The following is a 20250-nucleotide window of genomic DNA, read 5'->3' on the forward strand; positions in this document are numbered from 1 at the left end:
GAAGAAGAAGAAGAAGAAGAAGAAGAAGAAGAAGAAGAAGAAGAAGAAGAAGAAGAAGAAGAAGAAGAAGAAGAAGAAGAAGAAGAAGAAGACTTATATCAGTGCCAAAGTGAAGGAACTCTGCAGCCCAGTGGCTCATCTTGCAGTCGAGTGGTCCCAGAGGCCACACCTGTTATCTGGGGCTGGCTCTGTGGCTGAGACCCCTGGCTGAGTCTCACTCGCTCTGGTGAGTCACTTCTGCTTTCATTACTGGTGATAAAATTCTGAAAGTTTGCCTGCTCCATTCCTGTTGCTTTTAAAGATGCATTCAAAGCGCCCTTTCGAACAGGACATGAAATATGGACTGTTAAGGGGAATATTCAAAGTCAAGAGGAAGCTGACTTAGCCGGAATGTTCCATGTGTCTGGGTTCAAAGCTTCTAGCTTTACCAGTTATGGCCTCTGGGGTGACTTGTTTTTTAGGTTGTTACCTTGGAAACTGAGGCATGGGTTTCATCCATGTCAAGAGGGACAGTACCAACGTCATCACTCGAAGATTATTGGGAATACTTAGGTCATGTGGCAGCAGCTTTGGAACACAAGTAGGAAAATCGAGATGTTTGCAGGGGGCACTGTGGTCACACATTCCCCAGTGACAGGGACACATTCTGAAAATCGCATTTTGGATATCCCAAACCCCTCCCCCCTTTGTGGTTTTATGCTTCTTTCACTGGGACATAACAAATTCCAGTACAAATTAAGCTATGTTCCTAAAACCTATCCTAGTTGACAAAGTCAAGATTTGAAAGACTAAGACCTCATTACAAACAAGAATTTAAAGAAGAGAGGATGAAATTATTTCCATAAATAAAATAAAGGAATGTTTCTTTAAATGTGTGTGTGTGTGTACATGCATGTGTGTATATACCACAGCACATGTACAGAGGTCAGGGGACAACTGGAGTTGGTTCTCTTTTACCATGAGGTTCCTGGGGATTGAACTCTCGCCTTCAGGCTTAGTTGCATGTTCCTTTACAAACTGAGCCATCTCATGTGCCCTTAAATGAATATTGTGTACAGGGTGTCTCTGTAACTACTTCCCAAGGCATTGGAACTGCCCTAGTAACACCTTCAGCTGCTGAGGAAATTCCATGATGTTCACAGCCCAGGCAGGAATCACTCACACTTCCTGTGAGGGAGGCACAGCTTCTCAGTTTTCTGGCCATCCCTTTCTAGCTAAAATTATCTTTCTATTATGAAATATTCAGGGACTAGGGATATAGCCTAGTAGAGTACTTGCCTTGCTTGCACTGAATCCTGGGTTCAATCCTCAGCACCCGGTAAGATGGGGGCGATGGCACACACTTACAGTCCCTGGAAATGGAGACAGAGGAACATCAGAAAGTTCAAGGTCATCCTTGGCTATATTGTGAGTGTGAGACTAGCATGGCCTACATGAGACCCTGTTTGTAAGAACAAGGAAGGAAGGAAGGGAGGGAGGGAGGGAGGGAGGGAGGGAGAGAGAGAGAGAAAGAGGGAGAGAGGGGGGAAGGGAAGGGAAGGGAAGGGAAGGGAAGGGAAGGGAAGGGAAGGGAAGGGAAGGGAAGGGAAGGGAAGGGAAGGGAAGGGAAGGGAAGGGAAGGGAAGGGAAGGGAAGGGAAGGGAAGGGAAGGGAAAAGTCAGCTGAGCCAATACAGTGTTTTCTATGCAAGCATGCAGTCTGAGATTCCCAAAACCTACATAGAAAAGAAAAGGGGAAAAAAATGTGGTGTTGTGCATTTATAATTCAGGTCTGAGGAGGCACAGACAGGAGGATCTCAGGGGGTGTTGCTCTCTAGCCAGTCTGGTCAATCAGTGAACTCCTGATTCACCCACGCTCATCAATAGGTCAACAGAAGGTGAACTCTCATACTTCAATACCCAAGCAGTCTTTGGCAAGGTTTTGATACATTGTGCCCTTTTCCCATGCTAAATCAAATGCCAATCATGATAACTGTTTCATTCAGGAATATTTCCCATTGTGTCCCATCTGAACTGAAAGCTGCTCTCTCCCTCTCTCTCCCCTTGTTCCTTTTCAAGGCCACTCAGGAAGGCCTTGTGATTATCACGGTTTTGCCTTCTAGTCCTGCCACGTCCACAAACTCAATTTTCTGTTCTGTGCTTCTCTAGAGACCGTCCGGTGTGGTGAGCATTAAATGTATCTCTCTGTGAACATTAGCAGACTTCGGACTGGTAGATAATGATGCTAGTTTTCCCAGGAATCAAAACCTAGACAGTGCCTACCTCTTTCCTGCCTTCATTGCAGAGCACTGCATAAAGCGTACTGAGTTAAGCAGGGATAATTTTTCCGATGTGAAGTATGGTTAGGCTAACTCTTTACCCAATTACACAGCACTGTAGACCCTTGTGAAAGCAGCTAGCTCTGTCACCACTGTCCCCTAGGAAAGGTCAAGGCTGCAATTAGCAGTTGCCATGAGAAATGGGGCCTCACAACCAGATACCTGCAACAATCAAAACAAAGAAAAACAAAGCGATTCTGAATAAGTGTTCCCATTCATTGTTTCATTTTATCTACCCAGTAGCCCTTTGAAATGGGTGTGTCCATACTAGCCTTTTTCTCATGATTAAAATTATATACCTTTATTGTAGGGATTTTAGGAGACATAGACAGGGCAATGAGAAAGTGACCCATCATTTCCTATCTCCTGGAAATAACTACTCTAATTAATTTAGTGTATATATTTTCGATCTGTCTTTCCAATGTGCTTCTTCTCTTTTGGCAAAGATTATTCTCTGGCATTTTGTATCCTCCTGCTTCCCTTGCTTCATGCTGCTAGAACGTCCTTCTCTGAGATTTGTGTTATCCCGTGACATAGACATCCTTGACCTACATCATCCTCTTTGTTGACACTTGTGTGGCTCCTGCCTTGTGTATCACTCAAATAAGCAAGGGTGTGATGAAAGGATCTGCATGGACCATGAATCAAAGATTAATCAATATGGTTATATTTCTTCTATATTCAGTTTTCTTTTCAGTTTTAACTTTATTATTTATATGAATAGACTGTAGCTNTCTTCAGACACACTAGAAGAGGGCATCGGATCCCATTACAGATAGTTGTGAGCTACCATGTGGTTGTTAGGAATTGAACTCAGGACCTCTGGAAGAACGGCCAGCGCTATTAACAGCTGAACCATCTCTTCAGTCCCATCTTTTTTCTTTTTTTTTAAGAAAGAACTCTCTGTATAGTCTAGGCTAGCCTCCAACTTGTGACAACCCTCCTGTCTCAGTTTCCCTAGTGCTGAGATGACATGACAGTTAGACTGTCTCAGTTGGGCCATATTTCTAGTGGTAGAATTTTATGATGAAAGAAAACAATTATATCCCTGTTCAATTAGGGAAACTGAGGCACAAACCATTAGTTGCCTTACCCAAAATTACATATCAGGTAATTGACAAAACTAGGAACTCCTGACTCAGAATCTCATATGGGAAATAGTTTACACATCTAATCTGACAAATTCCTGAAAAAATAAATACTTCAGAGATGGAAAAGGGACTCAGGTGCTGTCTTAGTTACTTTGCTATTGCTTTGAAGAAACACCGTGACCAAGGTAACTTGTAAGATAAAGCATTTAATTTGGGGGCTCATGGTTACAGAGGGTTAGATTTCGTGACCCACGTGGTAGGGAGCATCACACCAGGCAGGCAGACATGGTGCTGGAGCAGTGGCTAAGAGCTTCCATCTTGGTCAACAACCACAAGGCAGAGAGAGCTAACTGGGAATGGTGTGGGCTTTGATGCATCAAAATCCAGCGACATTGGTTTTTGGTGGTTGTTTATGGGATGGATCTCCAGGTGGGGCAGTCTCTGGATGGTCACTCCTTCAGTCTCTACTCCACACTCTGTAACTCGTTCCATGGGTATTTTGTTCCCCCCTTTTAAGAAGGACCAAAGTATCCACACTTTGGTCTTCCTTCTTCTTGAGTTTCATGTCTTTTGCGAATTGTATCTTGGGTATTCCAAGCTTCTGGGCTAATATCCACTTATCAGTGAGTGCATATCATGTGTGCTCTTTTGTGATTGGGTTACCTCGGGATGATACCCTTCAGACCCATACATTTGTCGAAGAATTTCATAAATTCATTGTTTTTAACAGCTGAGTAGTACTCCATTGTGTAAATGTACCACATTTTCTGTATCCATTCCACTGTTGAAGGGCATCTGGATTCTTTCTTTTGTTGTTGTTGTTCTTTGTTTGGTTGGTTGGTTGGTTTGGTTTTTTGGGGTTTTTTTTTTTCAAGACAGCGTTTCTCCATATAGCCCTGGCTGTCCTGGAACTCACTCTGTAGACCAGGCTGGCCTCAAACTCAGAAGTCCGCCTGCCTCTGCCTTCCAAGTGCTGGGATTAAAGGCGTGCAACACCACTGTGCAGCCAATTCTTCCAGGTTCTGGCTATTATAAATAAGGCTGCTATGAACATAGTGGAGCCTGTGTCCTTATTACAAGTTGGAGCATCTTCTGGGTATAGGCCCAGGAGTGGTATTGCTGGATCCTCTGGTAGTACTATGTCCAATTTTCTAAGGAACCACCAAACTGATTTCCAGAGTGGTTGTACCAGCTTGCAATCCCACCAGCAATGGAGGATTGTTCCTCTTCCTCCACATCCTCGCCAGCATCTGCTGTCACCTGAGTTTTTGATCTTAGCCATTCTGACTGGTGTGAGGTAGGATCTCAGATTTGTTTTGATTTGCATTTCCCTGATGACTAAGGATGTTAAACATTTTCTTAGGTGCTTCTTAGCCATTCAGTATTCCTCAGTTGAGAATTCTTTATTTAGCTCTGTACCCATTTTTAATAGGTTTTTATTTGGTTTTCTGGAGTCTAACTTCTTGAGTTCTTTGTACATATTGGATATTAGCCCTCTATTGGATTTAAAATCAGTAAAGATCTTTTCCCAATCAGTTGGTTGCCTTTTTGTCTTATTGACAGTGTCCTTTGCCTTACAGAAGCTTTGCAATTTTGTGAGGTTCCATTTGTTAATTCTTGATCTTACAGTAAAAGCCATTGGTGTTGTGTTCAGGACTTTTTCCCCTGTGCCTATATTCAAGCTCTTTTCCACTTTCTCTTCTATAAGTTTTAGTGTCTCTGGTTTTATGTGGAATTCTTTGATCCACTTAGACTTAAGCTTTGTACAAGGAGATAAGAATGGATCAATTCGCATTCTTCTACATACTTGAGCCAGCACCATTGGTTGAAAATGCTGTTACCTGGAGATCCATTCCATAAACAGCCACCAAAACCAGACATTACTGTGGATGCCAACAAGACCTTGCTGACAGGAGCCTGATATAGCTGCCTGAGAGGCTCTGCCTGTGCCTAACAAATACAGAAGTGGATGCTCACAGCCATCCATTGGACGGAGCACAGGTTCCCCAATGAAGGAGCTAGAGAAAGTACCCAAGGTGCTGAAGGGGTTTGCAGCCCCATAGGAGGAACAACAATATGAACTAACCAGTATCTCCAGAGCTCCCTGGGACTAAACCACCAACCAGAAAAACAAACAAACAAACAAACCAAAAAAAAAAAAAAAAACTATAGTGAGACTCATGGGTCTAGCTGCATATGTAGCAGAGGATGTCCTAGTTGGTCATCAATGGGAGGAGAGGCCCTTGGTCCTATGAGGGTTATATGCCCCAGTATAGGGGACTGTCAGGGCCAGGAAGTAGGAGTGGGTGGGTTGGTGAGCAGGGGGAGGGGGAAAGGGATAAGGGGTTTTCGGAGGGGAAACTAGGAAAGGGGATAACATTTGAAATGTAAATAAAGAAAACATATAATAATAATTAATAAAATAATAATAATAATAATAATAATAATAAATACAGTGACACTTCCTCCAATAAGGCCACACCTCTTAATCCTTCCAAAATAGTTCCACCAACTAGAGATCAAGCATTCAAACATATGAGCCTGTAGCAGCCATTCTTATTCAAACCATGACAGCTGTTAAGAAGACCTGCTGTTCTGGCAGAAGACTAAAGACCATTCCCACTATCCACAGCAGACAGCTCACAAATGCCTGTAACTTGTAGCTTCTGGGGCTCTGATGTCCTCTTCTGGTCTCCCTGAGCACCTGCATGCATGTGCATGTACACACTCACAATTTGTCATTGTTAAAAACCCTCTTTCTGTTCTTAAATGACTTCCCAGCGTGTCCAGTCCAGACAGCTTGTCTAAAATCCTGTAAACAGAGTGCAGGCTGCAGACTATGCTGCTTTATGACTGAATTATTGGTTTACATACAGTCTAGTTTATTTGTGGACTTTTTGGTTATTGTTGTTTTGTTTTGGTTTTTTGTTATTTTAATCTTTCTTCCTCAAAAGAGTAACCATATTGAGTTGTTCTCTGTGTTTGGGAGATATAGGTTTGCTTGCTCATTGGTCTGTCTCTGTCACCCAGGCTGGCTAATGCTGGCATTTAAAAACAAATCTGTATATAATCCTTGGTTTTTTGATATTTTCTAGACTAACTGAAGCCCTCTCCTTTTTTGACTATCAGTTATCCCACTGGATCCTGAATCTCTTTACTCTTATCTATTCTGACTGTGCAGATCATTTCCTCCAGATTTAAAACCAGTTTACCTTGTTTCTCCCTTGTCAATTTGTTTCTTTCCTAGGTGATCTGGGGCTGTCAGCAATGACTCCAGTCTCTTGTTTCTACCATCAGCAGCAGACATTGGGATAGGGTCATTCCATCTTCACATACCTTGGCCTGATATGCTGACCAGGACCCATGCCTCATGAGCTATGCTTGAACTTGCTTGTTGCTATAATATATTGATGTGTAGTATCTGCTGCCCTCCATAGTCTTTGGGTTATCCTTATCTAACGAGTTATGATAGCTCTGTCTTCAGGGATCGAAACTCTAGCCTCCTGTTGACAGCATGCTGGTGAGCCAGGCATAAGCAGTTCAAGTCTGTGCCTGCCCTGTGAGTGTCAAGGAGAAATAGATTCAAGAAATTCCTGAAGTCTCTAAAGGAAAACATTTTCAGGAAAAAAGTATCATAATCTCTACTGTTGAGTTAAAATTCAATATATAAGATAAAACTTCTTAATTATGGGAGGGAGAGAGATGGCACATTCAAAACAGCAATTGCCTGGCAAGTAAGAGGACCCAAGTTCAGTACCCAGAACCCAGAACCTACATAAGACGCCAAGTACAGAGCTGGCAGAGAGGTCAGCAGGTAAAGAAATGCACTACTGCCAAGCCTGACAACTGAAGTTTGGTCATAAAGCCAGATGAGGCTCTGGCTGCTTGTTATTCTGGAAATAGCAAGATGGAAGATGGAAACAGAAGGGTCATCTGATAGGTTCTACCAGGAGCTCACGACTGACTAACCTGACCTACATGGTGAAGTTACAGGTCTGTGAGAGCCTCTGACTTAAACCAAAGATAAAAAGAACCGGAAGTTATCCTCTGACTCCCACATGTGTGCTGTGCATACACAGACACACAGACACAAACACACACACAGAGACAGACAGACAGACAGACAGACACACACACACACACACACACACACACACACACACGCGCGCGCGCGCGCACGTGCGCACACGCGCAAGCTTACGCTCACGCGCACACGCACATGCACATGCACATACCTCAGTTCCAGAAGATTACATTGGAATCATTGGTAGTCACCACTTCATATCCTTGCCCAGAACTCTGAGGTCAAATGTAAACCAATTGAGAGAGAAAATTTAGGCAGGTCCACTTTTCAATGCAAATGGATGAAAGTAAATCCTTCTTGAAGAATAAGATTCTAATGATTGTCACTGGATCCTGGTGCTAATCATGTGTTTAGTACTACCAGGAGAAGTCCCTCCCCTCTAATATGGACTTTCATAATGAATAGTCATTTCTCAGAGGTATTTCTAAGATACCCACATTTCTTTCCCAGGGAGACTGATGGTTTGTGTGCCCTGGAATGTGATCTGCTAAGTCCTTGAAATATTTATTTATTTGTTTGTTTTTTATTTATTTATTTATTTAAGATAAAGGCAAGACTTGAAAGAAGGCATACCTCTGGTGTGCCTGACCAATTAAAAGTTGCTTCTGTGAATATGTTAGGATATACAACCTAAAGATAGAAGATAGGTCTCTCCCTCTCCCTCCTCCCTCCTCCTTCTCTCTCCTCCCTCTCTCTCTCTCCCTCTCCTTATCCCTTTCCTCCTCCCCCTTCCCCCTCTCCCTCCCCACCACACACATATTTTAATTAAAAAAAAAACAGAAAAAAAAGAGCTCTTTTCATTCCGACAACCATTTTATAATACCAAAGTGGAATTGCTTTCATGGCTAAGAAAACCACCTTGGTTGGTTAAAAAGGTGAAATATTCTTACCAAATCAGCTCAAATCTGCTCTACTCTAACACGAAAGAAACTCACATTAAAATAATATTGATGTTGATAATTAGTACTTCTAAATGATTTTAAAGGCTTTTATGCAATTATGAAGGATTTGATTGTCGTAACATTGCTAAACACTCTGGTGCCTTCTGCCTGTTGCCCTTGGTCCCTGCAGCCCTGACACGTAATTTATTTCTCTTTTGAGTGAACTCTAAGCATTAATGTCCATTAAGAATTTCCGAAACAAAGTCTCGAGATTACTTGGAACACTGTCAATAAGATTATCATTAATAGTTCTTCTGTCCTAGACAAGGACAGCATTTTGTAACATTGTTTCTATTTGGCCAGCCTCTTCCCAGACTGTATCCTGATTCCCCCCTTCCTGGTGCTTTTCTCCTTGACCTATACAACCCAGCAAGCTCAAGTCTGCTGACTGGAGGTGGTGTGGGAGGAGCAGAGGGTGAGCACAAAGTGAGATCTCTTTCTTTGTGAAACAACTGTTGGCCATTCAAAAGAAAGGGAGGGAGGGAGGGAGGGAGGGAGGGAGGAAAAAAACAGGTTGCACCTTAGTTCTGAAATGAATGTTCATTTGTTTCCTGTCAAATATGGCTTTCACTGCTGGCTTCCTCCTTTCCTGGATAAAGTCAAAAGAGGAACCTGGGTACCCCTTGATGGTACACAGGAAGTTAAATGCTTGATTCTTTGTTTACTGACTTCAGGCACTGGCTGCCCAGGTTAGACACATGTTTAGCAGCAGTTCCCTGATGGGTACAGCTTCATCTGCCCAAGGAATAGCCTCCTATTTAGTGTAAAATGGTGTAAAACCACAGTGTATGCAATTAGAAACATCTTCAGCAGAAACAGGCACTAAGCACTGAGTCCCAGGTGAACTGTCTTCAGTCTTAGGGAGGACTCAGTTTACCACCTCTTTTGTCCTTCAGGGCATCAAAGCTGGAGCCTCATCACATATGCTCGGACTGTGAAGCCACAACCCAACCCTTTCCTCCTTTCATTAAGGACACAGAGACTGGGAGAGGGTTAAATTATTTACCCAAGATGACACATTTGACCAAAAATACAGCATGTCCTTCGGGTGTCATGTAGGAAGGGATTCACAATCCACTTAAGGCTATTGGATCTGGGAACTCTGCTTTCTTAGAATTAAACCGCTAATGTGTGAAGACTGTGCAGTGCTGTGACTTGGGACAATTAAATCCCAATTATCACTCGGGCAATCTGCTCCCTGCCGCAGTCACCTGAAATGTAGGAATGTGGCTATGTTGGGGGAGGTAAAACTAAAAGAAAAAAAGGATAGCTTTCCTACATCTTAGGCATTGTTTGCCCTACTGTGTTTGCCTGCTTTGATATTTAACAGAGAAGGGACCAGAATTAGATACCCCCGCCTAGGTGTTGTTCATCGCTAGAGGACTAGAGAAGACAGGAGCATACCCACTAAGCAAGCCCTTGTCTAGCACACCAGGCCTCTGAAAATGCTCATTTCGGAATTTGCCACACAAGGGAATGAAGACAGATGCTGCCCTTCCACACAGAGAAAATACCTCTGTACCCTGACAACCCTGCCCCCTACCCCCCCACCCCCGCAAAAGCAAGCCTCCCAGAAGTCTATGGAAGAAGTTAATTGATGTAAGATTGGGAACAGATTGAAAATCATCAAATTAAAGCACTTTCCTCCAGAAGTCTAGAACTCTGAAAGCTGTCCCCATTGATAAGCCTGCTGGTGACAAATAAGTGTTTTCCCAACATGTACCTTGATGTATCTTGAAATATTGTTAACTCAATTGAGTCAGGCAAGCTTATGATAATGGGAGGCATACTTTGTTTTTTTGAGTATTGATAGGCTTTGTTGTTGTTGTTGTTATTGTGGTCTCCTTTTTAAGAATTTAAATCCCTAATTTAAAACGACAGTCATAGGTCTTGGGAAAGGTTTCAAGCAGTGCAGGGTTTGCTTGGCAAGCTTGAGGGCTTGGGTTCTATCTCCCAAAATCTGTACTTTAAAAACAAACAAACAAACAAACAAACAAACAAGGCGTGGTGACACCTGCTTATAACCCCAGCACTGGGAGTCAGGGACAGGATGACCTCTGGAGCTCACTGGCCAGTCAGCCAAGTCTACTCAGTGAGTCCAAGGTCAGTGAAAGACCTGTAGAAAAAACAGCCACAACAACAAACAGACATCCGAGGCAGGTATACACACACACACACACACACACACATATGCGCACGTGACACTTCCCCATGACAATTTAGAGTACTTTACAATATGATAACAGTTTTGAGAAAAGGGCTAGGCTTGACCAAAGCAGGATGCATAGACCCTTTGCCAGCCAGACTTGAGGGTGATAAAGGCAGATGCAGTCCCTGCAGAATGTTCCCTCTCTTCTAGAATATTCTAGATTATGTCTAGATTAAGTTTGTCTTCTAGTTTTTAATACTGGAGTTTCTTTGTGTGTTTGACTCTCTTCCCCCAAACCTAAACTGGGGCTTGGTTTAAATAAGCTGGAGACAGGCTTAATACTCTTCCCATAGGTTTAAATTATTTACACAGCTCACTTCTAAGAGGCATCTTGGAAGGAATAGACCCCCTTGTTGAGTACACTTTTTAGCGGTGCTATCTACACCAGGGTCTTAAAGACTTGCCTTAGGTACTGTTTCCCACCAAGCATTACCTTCCATGGTGAACCGTTAAATATGCTAATTAAGTTTCCCTGGGCCTTGCTTTCCCAGTCTGTGAAATACAGAGATCATCTCCTTTGTCCTTTTTTTTCCTAGTCTGTGAAGTCCCAGATACAAAGTATCACTAGTCCAGTAGAGAAGACCCGGGACAAATTCAAGCCACCTGCAGGATCAAGATAATTATTTTTTCAAGTGGGGAAAACAAAAAGAGGCTTATAAAATGTTTCACTATCCCATAGAATTTATCTTTCCTGCCTTTACACTGTTGCTCTTGCTTGCTTTTTCTAGGGAAACAGAATCCTGTCTTCAAAACAGCTCCTCAGTCAAAACAATAAAAGTATAATATATCCAGTTAGAGTGCCATATATATGACCTGCCCCTTTAAAAAAAAATTAGTATTCTTGAGAGGAGGTGTGGTTTCATTCTTTTCTTTATTTGATTGGTTAGCATGTGTTCTTTGTAAATAATAATGCAATTGAGGATTAGATTTATATAGACAGGAGTTGCTGGATAGAATACTCAAAGCTCGGTACAATACAAATGCAAAAGAAGCAGGTTAATAGTGGAAGTCCAAACACAAGCCGCCATTGTGCATTTCATCTGCTCCCTTCAGCAACCCCAACACTAGCATGACCTTCACGTGCCAATATAGCACGCTAATTGGCAGTAGCACAAAACTACAAGACCAAGAGTTTGAGCCATTTTGAAGGGGAAGACCTGCTTTCTCTTGAGACAGATCTGAAGCTTCGGCTCCATGCCTGTTACTGTAACCCCCTCGATCAGGCGGCTTTCCTGGAAAGAGATTCAAAATCTATTATGAGTGTCATCATCATGAAAAATTTTGATGAGAACACGGTACCACGCTGAATAATAACTTTAAGTAGAAAACCCAACGCGGTGGGATTTTCATCAGGCCTTCGAGTGTCAGGAGAAAAATAGTTCCACACTCAGCGAATATAGATAGGTCTGTTTGGGGTTGTGTTCAATCCAATTGTGTGTGGGGGGTTGAATAATCAGGAGTGACAGCCTAAGCGCTTTCTCTTCGAAGTGATTTTACAGAAGGCACCATTTCCGAATCCCCAGTAATGCTGAAAGGGCACTAATGTATCAATTTATCGGCGCGGGTGTCATGAGCTTGAGTCACAAATCATACTCGGATTTTAAGATTCCTTCACTCACTGCTGCTGTTGGGGAAAGGGGCTTTCCAAGGGTAAATGAGGCTTCTGAAAGTTCTAGAACACTCCTGCAGTTTCCTTGGAGAATCTTTGAGGGTCTTCACAGAAGGTTCTTGCTCACTCTGCAAAGCCAAAGTCAACATAATGAAAAATAATTGTCTAGTTTTCCTCAATAAAGGGGAGGGGGCTGGCGGGGCGGGGCAGGGGTGGGGGCAAGAGAAAACAAATTTGAGTTGGACTATTTAATTTCAGCTTCCTTAAATAAGGCCTTTGGAAAACTTTGGAGAAGCAAGTGTGTGATTTTGGTCTTGGCTCACAACTTTGAAAACTTTTTCCCCTTAATTTCTACCAAGGTTTTTCGTAACAGATCTCTTCCCCGAACGATGTGTTCCATACTTAAGTAATAGCCCCAATGCGGGGTGCCAACATTTCCAGCTACTTTTACTTTCCAGAGGAGGGTTAAATAGCTCTCTTAATAACTTGAAAGAAAAAAATTCAAGGTTTACCAAAGTATTTAGTCACAAGTTAAATGTTTTCAACAGTTTGATTATTTTTTAACCTATTTAGCCCTGAGAGTATCTCCTAAGAAGAATGAAGCATGAGAGGCATTCAAGGCTTAGATACACTGAAATGAAGCTAGAACTGCTTAGGGCCAGCCACTCTGTCAGGTGCCGTTTGCCAGCTACGACTTAGTTCCACTTGTCACCTGTCACCCATAAATCATCCTGGGAACATCCAGGGTGCTGACTCATGCATCCTCTATGTTCCCTCCATACATATCAATGCTATTTGTAGAGAGCTAGCCACCGTTCCCCTATGGGCTCTAACAAATATGGACACAGAAATAACATTGTGTGTGGCTGTATTTTCTTCACTATAAAAAGCTATGCTTCGAGTGAGCAGGAAGAAACATTTTCATTAAAACGGAAACTTAGAATCAATGGCTGTGCCAAATGAATGGCTCCACACAGCTCAGCTCACTCTTGCCAAAGTGGGTTGGCATTGCTCTCCTGTGCCTTCTGCCTGCCTATTAGTACAATCTCCTCCCATACTGACAATGAAGCAGTGAGCTTTCTTTCGTCTCCTTCATCCTGCTGTACTACTTACTGTCTGTGCCTTTGCTTTGTGTATGCATGCATGTATATGCATATGTGAGTGAGGGGGCACATGTGTGTGCAGGTCCAAGTATACACACATGTGTGTGGAGGTCAGAGGGCAACCTCAGGTAGAGTTCTAACGCTGTCCACTTTTATTTTGAAAATAGTCTTTCATTGACCTGAAATTCACCTATTAGGCTAGGCTGGCTGATCAGCGAGCTCCAGGAATGTGGTATGCCCTCGACTGCCTCCTCAGCAAAGGGATTACAAACATGTGCCAACACACCTAACTATTTTTAAACATGGATTCTGGGGGCTCAACCCTTGTGTTTTCAAGGCCAGCTCTGTGCCACCCGAGCTATCAGCTATGCAGTTAGCTCGTGAGAAAGTGGATGAGTTCACCGTCCCTGCCACAAGGCTTTGGGGTCTATCTTCTGATACTCTTTGTCAATGGCTGAAGGCGACATGTTTCAAGCCCACAACTGCATGACCTGTGACCACAGAGATACTCACAAGACCTTGCTTGACCTTTGTCTCTGTCTCTTCTCTTCCAGGTATCTCAGTCACGAAGAAGACGCACACATGTAAGTAGTGCATTTTGTTTCTGTCCCAAGTTTTCTGAAGAGTTGGAATTCGCATATGTCTCTGGCTGCTGTGGCCCTTCGAGCATAAGCCAATGTCTCCATGGTCAACAGTGGTCATACTTTCAACCTGTAGTGGTCGGATTTGGCACATCTCCACCACCTGTTTGTGCTGAGTGTGTGTTGATGAGAGAGGTCACGCATAAGCTGATGAATTCTGGTTTTCCGAGCCACAAATCTCTAGAGACACCACCATGAAACCTCGTCAGGAGGATCAGTTACATACTGCTCACCTCTTGTTATGGATCCCTCTTAGAAGAGTTTCTGGAAAACCCTGATTTCTTTTCAGCTTCTCTCTCCTTTTCCTTCCCACTAGCTCACAGATGAGCGTGTTTTGTTCTTATGTCTGTGGAGCAGATATACTGAGGGGGATAGAGGCGCTGTTGAACAACCATGGCATGGCCCGTGGGGCCCTGGTAACTGGCATCGATAGTTTGGTGTGGAACTGTGTGCTGGATCTACGCTCTGTATGCATCCCACTTCTCGGGGTCAATCGCCTTCATCAACTGCCTCAAAACCACAAGCTTACCAACTCACGTCAGTGTAAGGTGCTGTGATCGGCAGTCGGAGCAGTGATGTTTGACTGAGCCATGAACTTCAGGAGGAAACACTGTGTTGCTGATGCAAGCAGTCAACCTTTGCTGTAGTCAACCAGCATATTATTTAGGCTTTGAATGAATGGAGTCTTTAGAATTTGATGAGTATTATAGACCATAGATATGTGCTACCTACGAGATGTGTTTGGGCATCTTCCTAAGCAGAGCATTGGATCTATTTTTGGCACGACAGAGGAATGACAAGGCTATGTTCCCCCACATTTTTCCTCATTCAACTTTTTGTATTTTTTTTTAATTTCACGTGACTCATTTGGTGCGAGGTGGGGGGGAAGCAATATCTATGTAACATCAAAATAGTTTCGCTTGTGCCTCAGTTGACTCTCAAAATCTGCTCTTGGGTTTGTCTGTCTGTCTTTCTGTATTTGTAGAAAAGAGAAATGTAAGAAATTAAAATTGTTATTTTTAAAAGTAAAAGAAATATCGTGCAATGAGAAGCTGCCTGACACTTAGGGCCCAGTCTTGCAATTCCTCCATGTGGCTCTCATGGATCGACATGGAATGCTTGTTTGACGTCCCATGAAAGGTCCACCCAGGTTAGATGATATATGCTCAGGACGGCACCCCCACATTTGCAGTCGCTGTGCCCTTCTCCATCAGGGTAGTCTGTGACCCTTAGTTTTTTGGGGTTGTTCTGTCGTTGTTCTTGTTGTTCTTGCTGTTGTCGGTGCATAATTGAGCTCATGCTGACTGAGAGATTGACAGCGCAGGCCACTGAAGTCCTCTGTATATCCGCAGGGCAGGCATGGTACAGAGAGCTTCCTTGCACAGCCTTGCCCATGAGCTCGTCCCTGGCCTGGAGGGACCCACTCTAGAGGTGGTAAGTAATCCAGTCTTTCTGCTAGCTCCGTCCTGGACCTCTCCCAAGCAGGGGCTGCTGATTGTGCCTACTGTTTATGGTGGTTTGGGGTGTGGACTCCTGGCCACCTAGCAATATACAGAAAGCTATCGACAGTTTGCATTGTGGATTGGCTCTTAGATAAGCAGATAAAAGAACCCAGTTCAACTCTGTTAGATATAAAAAGAACACCTCAACCAATGAGATAACAGAAGGCAGAGAGCACAGATGTTGTTGTATAGGCAGTCCATCTACAAAGACATTCAAAGTATTGCCATCACTGAAAATAATTTACGGGCATATATAGAAATTCATGAAGGGACTTAGGGGACAGCACTGAGAGTGCTGACTAGAGATGGGAAAAGTGTACTTTAAAAGCAGGCAACTCAACCCGGAAGGCCGTCCCACCAAAGGTTACACAGCGTCATCTCTGTCAACCTGAAAAGATATAGCCAGAATGGTAGTTTCTTTCTAACCTTGAAGGTCAATCTGGGGTGTCCAACCTTATGACACCATTACATGACATCATCATCATCATCTACAAAGTTCAGACTGGAAATCCTCTCAATTCAATCAAGTTTGGTATCATAATGCCTAAGTAAGCTTATGGTTTTATATGGGGCCTCATTTACACCACCCTGGGCTGTAAGAGGCATGAAGGCTGCAGGTTGGACACCCTGGAAGACATTAAGTATGAAGTACCTGTAGAAAAACTCAGAGCTCATACGTGTCCTTGACTGAAAGATATCGGAATGTTTGTGTGAGGGTAAAATGATATTTAGCCCTTCTGAGTGCCGGAGATAGGCAAGAATAAACTATCCCCGCAACAACTTGGAAAGAGTAGCATTCAGACAGCGAACCTAGGACTGTGAGTGCCCAGAGACATCTAACTCTTGGAGCTGCGTGAGCTTTTGTAGAAGTCTTCTGTGCCACTGGGACACAGATTGTTTTTGTCACCCAGCTTGACAGGTAGCCCTTGATGTTTCTGGTCTTAGTGTCTATACAGGGCCCACAATGTATGCCGGGGGGGGGGGGCGGACCTCAATCGGTTCTTTCTCTAATAGCCATCAGCCAAATGAGTTCTTCCTTACCATCCGTTGGGTTTTCCTTGAAAATGAAACCGTCCTAACATGCTTCACCATTTTCTTTTCTTTTTCTAAGATGTTAAATTTCAGCTCCCCTTAAGTCCTCTTGACATCTTTTCTTCAAGAAGTTTCACTACCAGTGAAGTATATGAAGTCGTTTCTGTATGGGCTCAAATTTTTCACTTTTAGCCAGGATTCTGGAAACCTTGGTCGAGCCCTGACTGTATAATGGTTGACAACTCGAGTCACCCTGAATTAGTGGTTTCAGTCTGAGCTTCCAAACTGCCCTCCAAAAGAGATTGTTCAACTTACAAATTAATAGGTGTAGTTGCCAAATATATTATCAGACCAGTGTGTCAGGTCACATGTGCACTGCTCAGAGGTGGAAGAACTATCAAGTGAGCCTCAATCATTGTGACACTCAGATGTGTGTGAGCATACACACACACACACACACACATATACACACACCATGGTTTGGGGCAAACCATGCCATAAGTTTCATGACAGGACATGAGATTGCTAGCCTCCAAGAAGTCCATAAACGTAGGCCTCAGATGAGTGAGGTTTCCCGAGCTCTGAAGGTCTCTAAATGCTTTAACTCTATTTGGCTCAGGGGGACAAGTTAAAGCTTGGGGTTTTCTCATGCTAAGCCATCATGCCCAAATTGACTGAGAAATTCTTGCGTCTGTAATGTTTTCTCAATTGTTGATAGCAAACGCTGCTATTAGGTTTTAGAGCGGGAACATGAAACGGCATCTTTACTTGTGGGATAGGGACATATTAGATCAATTTCACACTGTGGTGTGGGATTTCAATTTCGTTTTCATGGTGATTACACAGCTCTGGTCGGACACTTGCAGGAGCACTTTCACTTTGGTCTCCTGCAGGAGCGCTCTGGTTTGTCATTCTGATGAAATAATACTGGGTGGATAATAGCTTTCACTGCCCCCCCACCCCCACCCCTTGAAATCAGCCACTGGTTAGCATTTTAGATTTCTTAATTGTCAAGGAAAACTAGCCATTCACTCCTGACTTCCTGACTTCTTAATCTAACTCTGCTTGGGCAGCTCTGCATTTACTAAAATGTTACACAAGAACAAATATGGAGCTGAAAACCTGCAATGGGAAGGGGATGAGAGGGATGGCTCTGAGGTTAAGCACACTGACCATTATGCTCCCCCTGAGGACCCAAGGGTGGTTCCCAGCATCCATATGGAGTGACTCACAACCACCTTTAACACCGGCTCCAAGGGGGAGCCAACAGCCTCTTCTGGACTCTGTAGACAGCTGCATTCATGGGACAGAAACATATCCATACACATAAATGAAAATTAAAAAGAAAAAGAAAACTTCCAACAGGCCACCCTCTCCAGTTGCTGTGAAGATTGGCATCATAGAATTGTCACCAAACAGAATTAAAATGCAGCCACTACAAGGCAAGCCCAAGGGACATTTAGAAGGCCCTGAGGTTGTGCCAGTGAGACCTGAGCACTGCCATTTCTTCCTATTGTCATCTTTAGTGGCATTTCTTATTCTTCCAGTCCAAGCCTGCCCTGCCTCTTTCCTTTACACACAGAGAGTTACATATGTCTAGAGAATACAGGTGACTCAGTGGTAAGAAGTCAAGTCTTTTTGATCTCAAGTTGATGTGTCAACTTTCCATAAAACCCCTCCCCCAAATACCAACAGAAATATTGTATCCAAATATTCCAAAATATTTTAATATTAACACTAATTGCTACTAACAGATAAGTTAGTGCATCATTTTATGTTTGGATGTAACTGGCTAACACCTAAAGTAAATAATTAAAGCACTGTATTATTTATAAATAGATTCTGATTCTCAGCAGTCAAAATATTTTAGCACAAATCTGAATATTTCTTTTAGGTGCTATCTTTTATATCCCTTTAAAAAGTATTTATTGCACTCATTTAAAATAGAATACTGTGTTCACCTTTCTTCAATGTATCTATATTTTATTATTTTGTGTTTTTAAGTGTTTTGCCTGCATGTATATAAGTGCACCATATGTGTGCCTTCTGTCCAAGGCAGTCAGAAGATGGCTTCAGATCCCCCAGGACTGAAATCACAGAGAGTTGTGAGCTTCCATGTGGGCAATGGGAATCTACTGCTGGGTGCCCCGGGCTCTCTGCAAGAGCAGCAAATTCTCCTAGTCACCCCTCCAACTCCCAAGACCAGAGACATGGCCTTGAATTTGACTTGAAGAAAATGAGTTTGGGGGTCTCTAGTTTTCTTTCTGGGTCTTTGTGAATCCCACAAAATAAACCCAACAATTTGTCACAATTGTTCCTCTCTACTCGGAAGAACCCCCCCCCCCAAAGCCCGTTTTCCAGTGTGTTCTCCTTTTCTGGAAACTACTCTTTGATTGTAGAGTCTCAGCAACCTCAGATTTGAGGCCATTCACACACCAGAGAGACTCAGGCCATTCTTGGCAAGGCTATAGGAGGATGCTTTGGTGATGGAGCTCATAGGTTGCCTTGACAACCCAATTGACTCACAGTAATTATTATTTCAAGTGCTGGCAGAGTGTTTCATTAGCACATTAAGACAGACATGAGTCTTCTTTTAGTGGACCTCCATTCTCACCACTTGGCTCATTGATAAATAATCCAGAAAAAAAAACTGTATGTTTATGCTCATAAAGTCACTGGAAGGTTCATTTGCTAGAGCTATTAGCCATCCCAGACATAAAGCTTGATGACAATGGGACATAACCAAACTGCAAAGGTTCATGCCTCTTACTGCTCTGTGTTAGCAGGTCCTTTAACCTTGAGGCTGCCATAGAATGAGGGGCAGAGCTTGGGTCAGACATGGAAAGCAGAGGCAAACATTCATAGAAAACAACTTAAGATGCAAGTATCAAGTACATCCATTCCAGAAGATTCCACTCATAAGTAGAAAACAAATTTAGCTGGAGTGTAGGGGAAAAGAAAAGACTTAGGCTTTCTCTACAGGATTCAAATGCCATGATCCAAACATCTGGGAACAACCAAGTGAATACAAGGACTTCACCTGGAACCCTAGAAATAAACAGTCCCGATTTTTCACCTTCCTTCGTACTTATTCTGAACAATAACTACATACTCCCTTCAAGAACAACTAGATGCAAGAAGCCAAGTGTCTGGCATAGAGGCTGGAAATGATTTCATTGTTTAGAATCAGTCTGTGAGACTACAGCTACACCCTCCTAAGCGGTTCTGTGACCCATCACATTAACAATAAATGGGCTGTGCTTGGCCCTGGGGGTTCTCCCAAGGCAGACAGTTCTTATAGTCTTAAAACCCAACATCAGGGTGAGGATCTGTGAATTCCATAGAAGTCCAGCATTTCCATCAGCTATCAGATGTTCCACGCAGAGATGAACCCGCTCAGTGTTTCACTAGACTCCAGATTCGTGAACTGACTTTAGGACACAAGTATTTGTGTTCCTTTCTGTCCAAGTTTGATTTCTGTTGCTTTAATAAACACCAAATGGCCAAAACAACTTGGGTAAGAAAGGGTGTGTTTCTTCATTCACTCCAATCACAGTCACGCATGAAGGAAGTCAGGGAAGGAACCCAAGGCAGGAATCTGGAGGCAGGAAGCAAAGCACAGACCATGATGCTGCTTCATGGCTTGCTCCCCATGGCTTGCTCAACTTGCTTTTTTCGTTCTTCCGGTACCACCTCCCCCAGAGGGACTCTCTCCACAGTG

General features: G+C 43.2%; 1 protein-coding gene across 1 annotated transcript in view; it reads left to right on the forward strand.

The window, feature by feature from the left end:
* Rora (RAR related orphan receptor A) overlaps positions 1 to 20250 on the forward strand; it is a 731210-nt gene that overhangs the window by 525874 nt on the left and 185086 nt on the right. Inside the window, exon 2 of the mRNA XM_029481367.1 lies at positions 13909 to 13938. Coding sequence (XP_029337227.1) covers positions 13909 to 13938 — 30 coding nt within the window. The remainder of the gene's footprint in view (positions 1 to 13908; positions 13939 to 20250) is intronic.

This window comes from Mus caroli, chromosome 9 (genome assembly GCF_900094665.2).
Source record: "Mus caroli chromosome 9, CAROLI_EIJ_v1.1, whole genome shotgun sequence".
Lineage (NCBI taxonomy): Eukaryota > Metazoa > Chordata > Mammalia > Rodentia > Muridae > Mus > Mus caroli.